This window comes from Acromyrmex echinatior, chromosome 3 (assembly GCF_024713525.1).
Source record: "Acromyrmex echinatior isolate Ae372 chromosome 3, ASM2471352v2, whole genome shotgun sequence".
In the NCBI taxonomy this organism is placed as follows: Eukaryota; Metazoa; Arthropoda; class Insecta; order Hymenoptera; family Formicidae; genus Acromyrmex; species Acromyrmex echinatior.
In genome coordinates this window covers 14,001,992-14,015,051 of record NC_141854.1, presented here as the reverse complement: position 1 = coordinate 14,015,051, position 13,060 = coordinate 14,001,992, and the positions used below count along the sequence as shown (strand labels likewise).

Below are 13,060 nucleotides of genomic sequence, written 5' to 3'. Positions count from 1 at the left end.
AACTGTTCTTGCACAAATATTATTTTTACAAAAGATACAATCTGCATGCCAAATAATTTTGAAATAAAAATATATATACATATATTATATATACCTAAAATATCGGTTATAAAATTAATTTTCTGTTTTACCAAATGCTATCCAATGAAAAAAAAAACGTTTAAATAACGGGATTTGTCCCTATTTTTTCATCTAAAAAACATTTATTTAAACGTTTCAAAAAACGTTTACTTAATGTTAAAAAAATATTTTTTTAATATTTAAAAGAAACATTTTTTTAATGTTAAAAAACCTTTTTTAAATGTTAAAATTATTTAAACAAAATTAGAAAAAATGTTTTACAACGCAGAATAAATCTTTTGTAATTTATTATTTTTTATCGATAGTACATTTTACTTTAGACAACCAATTTTATTAATTAATAATTTTTTATCTTTTAGTAATTTTTTAATCTTTTTTACTTACCGGGTTTTGAACTTAATCTCAAGGTTATAACGGATAAGTCTCATATCTTATCCGTTACGCTATTTATAATTGTCGACACAGTTCTTATTGCCATAAATGATACACTTAACGCAATTATATTGGATTAAGTTTTCTTCCATGTTTATCTTTTTATCCCGTTTTTTATTTATTTAAATTTTAGAAAATAATACAATTTTTTTAACTTTTATATTAAACATCAGATAAACGTAAAATAAATGTTTTTTAACATATTTTAAATAAATAAATAACGTAAAACAAACATTTAATAAACGTAAAGCCTATTCTACAATATGCTTTTTGTTTCTTGTTACTTTTTATTATATCTTACATATTGTCTTCTTGTTTTTTATTCGGTTTTTGTTTTATGTCGCTCGAGATAAAAATTAACTTTGAAAGAAACAAGAAATACGTATCAAGAAAGATAATTGTCGATAAAACTGTTGCAAAAGAGAAAAAAACAAAAGGTAAAAAGCAAGAAACAGAAAACAAAGAGCGCATTGTAGAATAAGCTTCAAACAAACATTTAAAAAAGTTCCTTCGAATTATTATCAAATGATTCGATTATTTCAAACGAAAACTTAATTAATAAACATTAAATAAATGTTTAAAAAATCTTATTTTGAAAACGAATCATAAAACGTAAAATTTATTACAAATGAACGTTTAAAAAACATTAAATAAACGTTAAATAAATATTATTTTGAAAACGAACCGTGAAATGTGAAATTAATGAATAATAAACATTTAAAAAACATTTTCTTCCCATTATATATATATATATATATATATATATATATATATATATATCTATTCTGTCCTTCATTTATTCGATTCTTATGCATACTTTATGTTTACTTCTTACATTTATATATGTATTCAAAAAAACATGTAAAATCAAATCAAATTTTATTGTTATTCTTTTATATTGACTATTCTTATTGCAGTTATATTTCTGCTGTACTTATATTTCAAACCAATATGATCATATCGATATTTAAAAAAAAAAAATTTTTGGATTTATTTACATTGACTCAGAAAGGGACATTTCAATTGCAACAATATGTTAAACTTTGCTGCAATATTGCTGGTTCCTTGATGTGTAGATTTATAATTAGTATAATTAGTAGAATATAACATGTAAATATACAATACTTTAAAAAAGATTATTCAAATCTATCAAAATTGATATTAATATTGTATTATATTATAAATACATAAAGAAGAAATACATTCATTATCATTTGATATTAATACAATATGCAATTGCGTGAAATTATACGAAACTGTACGAAAAGGCACGAGAATGCATGTAAGGAACGTCATTACGTTATTACGTCATCTACAATTCTTCAGTCTTAGTCAGTCTGGCAAGTGACATAGTGCTTATCGTAATTTTAACCTTTAAGTTAAATAAATTTTTTATGTTTACATTCTCAGTTTTCAATGTGACTAATAAAAATATATATCAAATTGATACGCATATTGATATTAATACTAACAACTGAGAGAATAAAACACAACAACAAGAACAATAAAACCACCAAATCGAACAAATCACATTCAACAAACGTTTACGTAAGAATGTTCACACAGTGATTATGTATAGTATAGCATTTTTTAAGTACATGTATAATATCAATTACAAAAAATAAGACAGATATCAAAACTTCAGCAGATGACATGGATACTATTCATGATCCATATTTGAGACACTTGTTCGATGGTGACCCAATATTTAATGTCTACAATGAGGAGGCTACAAACTTGTCGGTCGGAGCACCTGGTCCTGACCTGTTAAAACATTGTGCAGAAATACTGAATAAATCGACGCAACACAGATTGGTAAAAATCAATTATTTTAATATTGCTTTCATTAAATTTGCATTTGTCAGACAATATATTTAAGACTTCTGTTAACTCTTAAGAAGAAGAAGACTTCTGCTAACTCTTAGATTATGACGTTACAAATTGTGACGAGAAATTATACAATACAAATTCTTACAGAAAATTATATTTGAATAGAAATCTTTTTTAATAAAACAACGTTTGCAATATCGAATAGATTTAAAATATACTAATTTTATGTTAAGATGTAATAGTAACACTTATATATATAAATATATATATATATATATATATATATATGTGTATATAATTAATTTAATAATTATATAATATCGTTGTTTGCATTTATTGAACATTTTATAAGTTATTCTAAATAAAATATTTATTGATATTTTATAAATATTCATATTGATAGAAATAAATGTCACCATAGGAGGAAGAAAAAAAGGAAGGAAAATACTATCTCTTTCAATATGGTATTACGGCGGGTCTTTGGGAATGTCGCGATGAATTAGCTAAATTTTTAAGCAGGCGATATGGAAATTCCGTAATGAGAGAGCATTTAATATTAACGTGCGGAGCGTCACATGGTCTTCAACTATTATTGAATACTATACTCTCACCAAATGGTATTATTTTTGTAGAAGAAGTTACTTACATGATTGCTTTAGATGCTTTTAAACAATTTCCCTTAATGCGAATAGTTACAGGTATGTGATATATTATACAGGTATGACTATATTTGTAAAACAAAAATAATACCTAATATCTTAATATATAAAAAATGGAATATTCCTATAAGAGACACAATATTCCTAGAATGTTATATAAATATTAAAAAGTTCTTTATTATTATTTTTATTTCATATAGTGCCAATGAAGGATGACATAGTAGATCTAGATGAATTAGAAAAAATAATAATTGAAGAGAAGACAAAAGGCAACTTTTTTCTAAATGATCAAAAAATATTTTGGGCAATGTTCTATACAATACCAATTTTTCATAATCCAACCGGAATGACATTGTTGCCTGGTAATTTAAATATTGTGGTTCCATTATGTTTTTTTTAATCAATAAATGAAATTTTGTTCTTTTAAAAAACAAAAATTGATAACTTTAAAATATATAACAATCTATTGTTTTTGATGCATTAACAACATAGATTTTTCTCTGTTTTATTTCTTGGTAGATCAGTGCAAACGTTTAGTGGAGATTGCACGAAACAATTCCATAGTGGTAGCCTGCGATGATGTATACAATTTGCTTTATTATGAGCAAGGATTTCCGCCACGACGATTATTTTCTTACGATAATCCACAAGATTCAAACTATAAAGGAGGGAACATTGTATCAAATTGTTCGTTCTCTAAAATTCTTTCGCCAGCAATTCGCTTTGGTTGGATCGAATGCAGTGCGCGTATAGTGAATATTGTAAAAACATCGTAAGGAATCTTATATATTTTTTTTTTTCAGAAAAAGTACTATACAAATAAATTATTTATTGAGTCAAATTCATTTTTATTAATAATTTACATAAAAGTCTCTGTTAATCATTAAATATTATTAATACTTTATGTAGATATATTATTTATGCATTAACGTAAATTATATTAATTAGCTAAAATATTGTAACTAATATTATTACAACTGTTTTATTGTATGATTTTAACTATTTTAGAGGCATAATGTGCAGCGGTGGTGGAGTTAACCATTACGTTTCCGGAATAATTGCGAGTATGCTTCATGAAAATCTCGAAGATGAGTATCTTGACAGGATTATAAAGATCTATAAGGTGTGTTACATCATGCTCATACTATAAATATCTTTATCCAAAAGTACAATATCGCTTTCTTAAAGCAATGATAATTATACAAAATTCATTAACATAATCATAAAAATAGATTGCGTATGCTCTCATAATTTTACAATTATTTCTTTTAATATAAAATTGTTTTTATATTCTTTTATGCTATTATTTACTATAAAAGCTAAATAAAAATAAAATAAATAAGAGTCAATTTATAGGAACGATTAGATACACTTTGTGCAACTTTGAATCAATTTCTGCCAAACTGTTGTTCTTATCGACGACCAGGAGGAGGTTATTTCGTTTGGATCCATCTTCCCTCGGGTATAACGAATATTTTTTCTTATATAATATTTAAAATATAATAGTCATAAAGCAGCCATATTGAAGTAATTATAAAACAGTAATTGAGTAATTATGCCAGAATATAAAATTCTAAAATAATTATACAATTAATTTTTATATTGTACTTTTAATTATACTTTTATTATGCATATATATATACTTTTACTAATTTATTTCATTTTTTATATAAAATTATGTGCTATTTTTAAAGATGTAGATGCTACAAAATTCATCAAATGGTGTCAAAAGAAAAAAAAAGTATCAGCGATACCAGGTGCTCGTTTTTCATATACAGGTAAAGCAAAGAATTTTTTACGTATAAGTATAAGTTTTCACACGAAAGAAGTTTTGGAGACTGCGACACAAACTTTATGTAAAGCACTTTTAATGTATCTTTTTACTGATAGTTGCCACAGAAAATAAATTTTAGAATTCCCTGACTTTCCCAGGTTTTCCAGATGAAAATGAAAAATTTTCTAATTTAAAATATGTAAATTTTAACAAATTTAAAGAATTGTAAAAAAATTAACCTATATTATTAAAAACAACGCAAAGAAGGTTAGTAGCATACTAAAATTTTAGATGCGAATTCGAACTAACAAAAAATAAATTAGTATTAGAAAAAAGAATGCAGTTACGAAAAATAAATATCGGCGACCAAATAAAAATACTGAATAAAATCTAAATTTTAATTATTTTATTAAAATCGTTTAAAATGTGCGAGTTTTGAACGTATCTCATTATAAATATATTCAGATATAATATTAAAAAATTATAACAATTATCTAGAATAGGAGCAGTTTAGGAAATTGTGAGCAAATTTCAAAATTCCAGATTTTTTTACATTTTTCCCTGACTTTTCCCGATTTTCCAAGTCTGTGGCAATCCTGTTATTAAACATCAAGTTAAATATACAGAAGATAATATAAATAAGAACAAGATATTATAAATAAGAACAACTCAAAAACATAATCAAATTATTTTTAATCAAATTAAAATTTAGAAAAAAGTTCATAAAAATTATGTTAAATACAGTAATTTTAGATCATTGTTATCGACTTAGATTTTATAAACAAGGAAATAAAAAAGGAAGTATTATAAGATAAAAATATACATGTATATATGTGTGTGTGTGTGTGTGTGTGTGTGTGTGTGTGTGTGTGTGTGTGTGTGTATATATAAAATATAAAATGTAGTTTATAAAATTCCTATAAAAAATGTATTTTTTATAAATATTTCGTATATAGAATTGCTAACGTAATTATAGTCTATTTTTAAATTATAATTATGTATGTTACATGATGTAATACATTAATTAATCATAAAAGTTGTAAGTTTATAATTATAATAACTTATTTACAAATTAAGTAAAAGTATTTTAAAAACTATGAATTAAAAAATATGACACACTAAAGTTTTGATTAAAAAATTCATATTATTTGGATAATTGTTACGAAGACACTTTTTTTTAAGTAATCTATGTATTTAAGATATAAATTTCTATAATTGGGATGTACAATTATTCTCAAATGTAAATCAAATTCATGATGCACAAATTACTATTTTTATTGTGAAACTCTGAAAAAATCTTGGTACAAAGGCCTGTACAAAGTAATGTCTAAGAAAACATTCTTGTATAAAATAAATGAATATTTCAATAAATTTTATTTTCGACTAGAATTCTTTGAAGTTCTTTTTTTTATCGTCTATTTTTATTATTAATTCAGATTCTTTAAACAATTGTAATCCTAAATATCGCATACCACAAAAAATATGATATATATTAAACATACATATGTATATACATATCCACATATTCATCCATATATGTATATATATCGTACATATGTATACACTCATACATATATGTAGAAAAACTACAAAAGACAAAAATTATTTATTTTCTCTCATAGAACTCTAAGAATTTTTTCAGAATTTTTTATCAATTTTTTAGTATTGCATTTTCTAATTTTTACATTTTAACATGAGAAAATACGGTTTTAAAAAATTCTGAAAAAAATCTGAAAAAATTCTTAGAGTTCTATGAAAAGAAAATAAATAATTTTTGTTTCTTGCAGTTTTTCTGTAAAATTGAGTTTTTCTGTAAGTATTTGAATAACAAATTATTCAAGATCAATATTTGACAATTTTTAGTAATTAATATCTTGTTAACTATTGCGAAAATTGCAAAATGATAGAGGACTTTTCGACTCAGTTTAGTCTATTCTATTTATACAAAAGTGATTGGCCAAAACTTATGGGATCCTTTGTATATAATGTGTATAAAAGTACTGAATAATAAAATATATTATAAAAGTGAGTATATATTTCTTTTTATTACATACTTAAATTATATACATTTATATACAGTAAAAAAGCAAGTAATAATTCAAATTCAAAATTGCTAATTATTAAAGTCAAATTTATTCAGAATCACCTAATAACTCTTTTTGTTTAGTTTCCAACATTTGTTCAGCTTTATTCGTATATTGATGACTAAGAATATCTATGTAACTTTCTATTCTGAACACTAGATCTTTAGCTAGTTTTTCCTTTTGCTTTACTGCCTTAATTTGTTTATTGCGTACCTGTCTAACGTTGTCACAACATTTCACATAAAAGCTTTTTGCATTTTTAGATAATATTTCTCTCTGCTCCTTTGTTACTCTGTAATATAGAAATATACATATATATATTTTTGTACTAATCTGAATCAAAACAATGAAAATTTGTTTTCTCATTAAGATAATAGTATTAATAATATAAATGTAGAGAATATTATCTTCTAAAAAACTTACTTAGGAATAGGAACATAAATTGTGGTTCCATCTTGTTGTGGATTTAATTTCATTTGATTTTTTGTAAGGCTTTTTAGAATATCTGGAATAGCTTGTGGAAAAGTAGATACATTCAGCACTATCAATTTAGGCTTACGACTGATCTTTGCAAGCTCTTGCAATGTGAAATCTTTGCCATCAAATTTGACAGACAACATGTCAATGGCACCTACATTTGATCTTACTGACAAATGTTGAATAAAATCATCTTTTAATTTTTCAATTGCATTATCCAGTTGAGATATTAATTTATTAACATCAACAACTTGTTCAAATTCATTATAATCAATGTGTTGTGTCTTCTGTTTCTTTTCGCCACGATTTTTACTTTTTGCCAATAGATCAGAGGTAATAGAAAAATCTCTTACATTATTCGTTTTGAAATTGCAAAGAGAAAAATTTGAAACATCACAACACTGAACGATTTGCAAAGGTCTTCGTTGGCTCTGAAGATAATATATCATTTTATTTGATGAACAATGATGCATATATTTTTGTCTTAGTTTTAATGCTGAAATTACTGTGTAATTTTTTAACTGACGATTAGCACAGAAACGTATACCTATTAAACTTCCCATTTTATCATTATCATAAAATGTTCAATACAATCATACAGTATTATATTTATATCGAATATAATATATTCGAATATTTATTTAGTAGTATTCGCAACTGTGCTTTCAAACATATACACGTGATTACTAATTTGATCGTGTATAATTGAATTGGAGTATCTAACCTTAAATAATAAGGTGCTCCGCACAATAAAAGGAACAGGGAATAGAGAACAGAGAATAAGAATTTCAACCTATCAGAAACTGTGTATTCCATAATACATGATTTCTAAAGGTATATCTACACAACTTGCATAGTCGCATAAACGTATGCATAAAGAAAATTATCCAATCACATTTTATGTGCGTCTTTATAGAAGAAATATGATTGGACAATTTTCTTTATGCATATGTTTACGCAGCTATGTAAATTTGTGTGGATATAACTTAATACGTACATATAGAGAGAAACCTGAGAGAGGACATGACGGCCCAAAACCTATAACCGCAAAATACTGCTGCGCACTAGTACCCTCTGACAAAATTGATGTAAACTAGATAGCAACGTCCACTTTGTCAGAAAGTAGTAGTGTGGAATCCCTTACATAATGCATAAGAAAACCAATCAAAGTCCTTTATTTCCTTTCTTTTCATAAAATAAAGGATTCTGATCTTGATTTTCTTATGCTTCATGTTTTATACGTTATATAAGAGTTTGTGCTCTCTGCGCTTAAAAATTAGTAGTGTCGGTAAGATGATACGTAGTTAACATAGTTGATGTCGCTAGTGTACAAGAACTTCCAAGAATCAGATCGCACGAAAAAGGTCGCGATGGCTGCTCTCAGGATGGCTGCTTTTTCTCTAAACTTGTAATGTGTTTCTGTCGGTAGATTTTAGATTCCTATAAATTGTTTCTTAATTTTTGCAGCAGTTTTATACTCACATTTATTCGTCGAAAACCTATACTGACAAATCATTATACGATATTAATAAACCATTATAGCAATTTTTACATCTTTCACTTCATATTAAAAAAGGTATGTACGAGAAACACGTGATACAAACATATTAACATTCCTAAACTAAAAGTAAATTCAAATTATATTTTTGTTTATATTTAAATATTTTAAACAATTCAAGAATTTTATATATATATATATATATATATATATATATATATACATATATACTAAAATTTTTATATTATATAATACATTATTTTTATATTTTTTATGTAAAAAATATGTAAATGAAATGAACCTTAATATACATTTCTTGATTATTGAGAGCATAGTTAAGGTTATGACTTACTTATTGTATGCATATAATATATTTATGTATATCATATATGTGTATAAATATATATACATATATCCAACATGGGCTGTATTCCAAAATGTATTGCCAGTATTGAAAATCTATAATGCATGTAATGTAAACTAGATTTTCAGTACTGGCAGTAATTTTTGGAATACAACCTTTTTAATACAGGATTGGCCATATTCGACGGAAAGACCTTGAACCCTATTAAATGATTTTTAAAATGAACAGCAAAAAATGTGTTTTTTTCCCATGATTGAAAAAAAACATCTTTCCGTCGAATATGGCCAACCCTGTATATAATATTGATTTATAAATTTACATGCTGTATTGTTTATTTTATCTTGAGATTTTTTTCAAAGTTACTATTTCCTTGCTATTACATTTGCTTGCGATTGTATTTTCTTGTACTCTTTTTTTTCTACATTTGTAATAAAATGGATATATGTTCTAACGAGAAAGAGAAAAGATAAAAACCAAATAAACAGATCTCTGTTTTGATAAGGTTAAAGTAATTGATTTTTTTTATAAAATTAAAGCAATATCTGTAAGTAAAATGTAAAGTACAAGTTATGAGACACAATTATGTAACTACAAATATTCTGCATCTTTTGTGTTTCATCCATATACCATTGTAACATTTGTGTAAAATTTAATACATTATAAATATCCCAAACAGTCCATTCAAATTTATGTGTTAATTTAATACAAAATAAATATGTTACAAGGTAACATAAATATAATTTAAAAACTAAATATAAAAAAGGGATATACTATATATATATATATAATACAATTTATGTAAACAAACTATAGAAACATTTTTTCAATTGATATTTATGCTCTCTCTATGTTAAGTTAATACATATTATATTCATCTTAGAATTTATATTTGTAAAAATTATTTTAATATTTGTTCACTTATTCATAAAATATTATTTTAACAATAACAAATGTTGGATATCAATTTAACACAAACTATTTAAACAACATAATTGCATTATGTTAAAATAATATTTAAATATGTTAAAAAATTTGTTATGTTAAAACAAGGACTTATATAAACTATTTCTAACACAAATATTTTTAGTGTAAATTTGATATTATAAGTTGTGAATTCATTAAAACTGTAAGTATAACTACTATTTTCAGAGTAATTTTTTGTTTGGATACGGATAAGTGACTGCAATAAATTATTGAAAATTAAAAAACAAACTTTTAATTCGATCAACATGAGTAAAACACCTGTTTCCATCCTCCAAGAGATGATGGCAAAGCAAGGTATGACACCTGATTATAAGTTGATACATGATGGTGGAGGCCGTCATGTAAATACTTTTACATATCGAGTTACATGCGACAGTCTCAGTGCAACTGGTACAGGTCGTTGTAAAAAAGATGCGAAACACGAAGCGGCTAAAGCTATGCTAACAGAGATTGCTGCACATAGAAATTATCCGCAGTTACCAGCTGCTAATACACCAACAGTATCTCCGCCAAAGTCACCATTTCATTCTGTTCCTCTTCCACCAAAGATAGCAAATATACCTTTTGTTAACGCCGTAGGTGAATTGCAGGTAATTATCTTAAATTTATATAATTACTGTTATAGTCGCATGTATCTATTGGTTTATTTATCATGTTTTTTCAGGAACTTTGTGCTGAGAACAATTTACATGAGCCAGAATATTTTCTTATCCAGGATGTTGGACCACCACATGCTAAAATTTTTACCATTCGATGTAAAGTATCTAATTTTGAAGAAGATGGAATAGCAACTACAAAGAAGCAAGCAAAACATGATGCAGCGAAAAGAATGGTGGATAAAATAAAGGGTCTTATGAATAATTTATATGATTTCTGTAAACCGAAAAACAAAGAAGATTCTTCAAACTCTTCTATTACAACTATTGATACAGATACAATGAATAAAAATGCAGAAGAACGCTATCGCACATTGATCAAATCGAGAAAGATTAACTTGGGCCTTAAATTAGCAGATTACCATATTTACTGGAGAGATTCCTTGGAGACAGATAAGCGTGATAAAATATTAGAACAATTGGAATGTATCTTCCCCAATGAAATGATTGACATTGATGATTACATTACCGAAGATAGTATAATGGAAAAGATATCTCTATTAGAAACTATACTGTCAGAGATTGATATAACAATTAATATGAATGATATTACTTCAGATAAATATTGTATAAAATCAATACAGCTTAATACGTGTCCTCTTCTCACACAGTTTGGTATGGGCAGGAATAAGTTGGAAGCTTCTTGGGAAGCATTATCCCGAATCATAAAATCTATTAAATTACTTTTATCGTAGATTGTTAAGATTGTTAAGATTAGAAATATAAATCAAATTTTACACGATATTGATAATGCTTATGAAAATTTTTTTCCGATCTTATGCGTCAATCTTACACAATTTCACATAAAGACATAAGTTTTTAGATTGACACATACAAATAAATTTTAATTTTACATTATAATTTTGTTTATTATATAAAATGTTTTTTTTATTTTTATAAAATTTTTTTATTTTTAAATTGATTTGAGTTATATGTAAAATTACAAAAAAATCATATTTTATTATGAATTATCTTAAATTTTGAAAGTAGAAAATATTTTCGTTTTTATATTTTTATGGCATAATCTTATCGTGCAAAAGGCTGTTATTTTTTGTGATTGATTTATATAGCGTCAATAATATAGGATAAATATATGTATACATATGTGTGTGTGTGTGTGTGTGTGCGTGTGTGTGTGCGTGCGTGTGTGCGTGCGTGCGTGTGTGTGTGTGTGTGTGCGCGTGTGCGTGTGCGCGCGCGCGCGCGCGTGTGTGCGTGCGTGTGCGTATGTGTATGTGAACAGTTGAATTCAATATATCTTATTTTGTAGTTATATTCTTAAGTTACAATCTTACATGGATATATCCGAATCATTGTGATTTATTTTATTAAAAAATGTATATTTTTGTATACTTTCTAATTATTTAAAAACATGAGGTTTATATTGAATATGAAATAAACATTTATATAAACATTTAATAACATTAATTTAATTTTTATTGAACATGTAACTAAACTTAATATTAATTTTTTATTGTTTGATTTGACAGATATCAATATAAGAATACTACACAAAATATTATATATATATAATTTAAATATAATTTTAAATAATTTATTGAAGCGTCTCTCTTTAGTTATTACACACACATCTTGTTTAATATTTTATTTAATATCACATAATAATGCTACACCTCGAAGTGTCCAGTGTCGGGGATTATAATCTGTTTCAAAGTCGATAGAACCCACATATTTCGCGTCTGTTCTTTGAGGCTTCCTATATATAGGACATTCATATAATTTTGGATCTTTACCAGCGGTTGTATTTATTGCAAAAATATAAATAACCGGCATTTGTTCGTAAAGAACTTTTGGTCTACTCTCAACGAGTTTGCCAGCCTTTCTATCAAGCGACGCTCCTTCCAGAAATAAACCGTGAACGTAAACCCCTTCCTGAGGCTGATTTTTAATGTCTTCTTTATTATAACGCGTAATCACGTTTTGCAAAACTACGGAATCTAAAGCCCAACCCTTATGCGCTCTGGTTACTTCCTAAAATTCATTTATTTAATTGAAGTTAAGACAACTTAAATAATAAAAGACGAAACTAGTTATTGCAATGAAATTAAATTGCAATTAAACTTTTCGAGTCAATTTAGTCCGCTCTATCTACACATAAGCACTTTGTTAAAATTTACCGGATGCAGGGTGTTCTAAATATTTTAAAAGATTTTAAGGGACCACAAAGAAAGGACGAAAATTTATTAACATTACAATTTTT

General features: G+C 25.7%; 4 protein-coding genes across 8 annotated transcripts in view; 2 read left to right on the top strand and 2 right to left on the bottom strand.

Moving 5' to 3' along the window:
* The first annotated feature begins 1,807 nt into the window (after positions 1-1,807).
* LOC105144058 (Uncharacterized aminotransferase) lies at positions 1,808-6,165 on the top strand. Of its 3 annotated transcripts, none has more exons than XM_011052724.2 (8): positions 1,808-2,061; positions 2,159-2,328; positions 2,765-3,041; positions 3,203-3,364; positions 3,522-3,774; positions 4,011-4,125; positions 4,359-4,464; positions 4,697-6,165. In XM_011052724.2, the coding sequence occupies exons 2-8, from the start codon at positions 2,167-2,169 to the stop codon at positions 4,906-4,908; spliced, it is 1,287 nt and encodes a 428-aa protein (XP_011051026.1). In that variant the 5' UTR covers positions 1,808-2,061; positions 2,159-2,166; the 3' UTR covers positions 4,909-6,165. The 3 variants fall into 3 exon arrangements, with proteins under 3 accessions (XP_011051026.1, XP_011051027.1, XP_011051024.1); XM_011052725.2 differs by having other exon boundaries at positions 2,144-2,328; XM_011052722.2 differs by having other exon boundaries at positions 1,809-2,061; positions 2,162-2,328.
* A 626-nt stretch (positions 6,166-6,791) lies between these two features.
* On the bottom strand, positions 6,792-8,279 carry mRRF1 (mitochondrial ribosome recycling factor 1). The gene is made up of 2 exons (XM_087403787.1): positions 7,284-8,279; positions 6,792-7,152 (listed from the first exon to the last, which is right to left on the bottom strand). The coding sequence occupies exons 1-2, from the start codon at positions 7,898-7,900 to the stop codon at positions 6,909-6,911; spliced, it is 861 nt and encodes a 286-aa protein (XP_087259913.1). The 5' UTR covers positions 7,901-8,279; the 3' UTR covers positions 6,792-6,908.
* A 138-nt stretch (positions 8,280-8,417) lies between these two features.
* Positions 8,418-12,261, top strand: LOC105144057 (RISC-loading complex subunit tarbp2). Of its 2 annotated transcripts, none has more exons than XM_087403785.1 (3): positions 8,418-8,913; positions 10,349-10,773; positions 10,848-12,261. In XM_087403785.1, the coding sequence occupies exons 2-3, from the start codon at positions 10,429-10,431 to the stop codon at positions 11,532-11,534; spliced, it is 1,032 nt and encodes a 343-aa protein (XP_087259911.1). In that variant the 5' UTR covers positions 8,418-8,913; positions 10,349-10,428; the 3' UTR covers positions 11,535-12,261. The 2 variants fall into 2 exon arrangements, with proteins under 2 accessions (XP_087259911.1, XP_011051023.1); XM_011052721.2 differs by lacking the exon at positions 8,418-8,913 and having other exon boundaries at positions 10,349-10,477; positions 10,560-10,773.
* Dhc1 (dynein axonemal heavy chain 1) overlaps positions 12,254-13,060 on the bottom strand; it is a 25,137-nt gene continuing 24,330 nt past the window's right edge. For both annotated transcript variants that reach the window (XM_087403783.1, XM_087403784.1), the window contains exon 34: positions 12,254-12,831. In XM_087403783.1, coding sequence (XP_087259909.1) covers positions 12,445-12,831 — 387 coding nt within the window. In that variant the 3' untranslated portion in view covers positions 12,254-12,444. The remainder of the gene's footprint in view (positions 12,832-13,060) is intronic.

What these genes read in the sequence shown, in the direction of transcription:
- LOC105144058 (XM_011052724.2), top strand. Translation starts at nt 2,167, where the DNA reads ATGGATACTATTCATGATCCATATTTGAGACACTTGTTCGATGGTGAC. An exon ending in GGATTATAAAGATCTATAAG is followed by an intron (nt 4,126 to 4,358) that starts GTGTGTTACATC and finishes GTCAATTTATAG; the next exon opens with GAACGATTAGATACACTTTG. An exon ending in TTGGATCCATCTTCCCTCGG is followed by an intron (nt 4,465 to 4,696) that starts GTATAACGAATA and finishes CTATTTTTAAAG; the next exon opens with ATGTAGATGCTACAAAATTC.
- LOC105144057 (XM_087403785.1), top strand. Translation starts at nt 10,429, where the DNA reads ATGAGTAAAACACCTGTTTCCATCCTCCAAGAGATGATGGCAAAGCAA. An exon ending in ACGCCGTAGGTGAATTGCAG is followed by an intron (nt 10,774 to 10,847) that starts GTAATTATCTTA and finishes ATGTTTTTTCAG; the next exon opens with GAACTTTGTGCTGAGAACAA.
- mRRF1 (XM_087403787.1), bottom strand. Translation starts at nt 7,900, where the DNA reads ATGGGAAGTTTAATAGGTATACGTTTCTGTGCTAATCGTCAGTTAAAA. An exon ending in ATTTATGTTCCTATTCCTAA is followed by an intron (nt 7,153 to 7,283) that starts GTAAGTTTTTTA and finishes TCTATATTACAG; the next exon opens with AGTAACAAAGGAGCAGAGAG.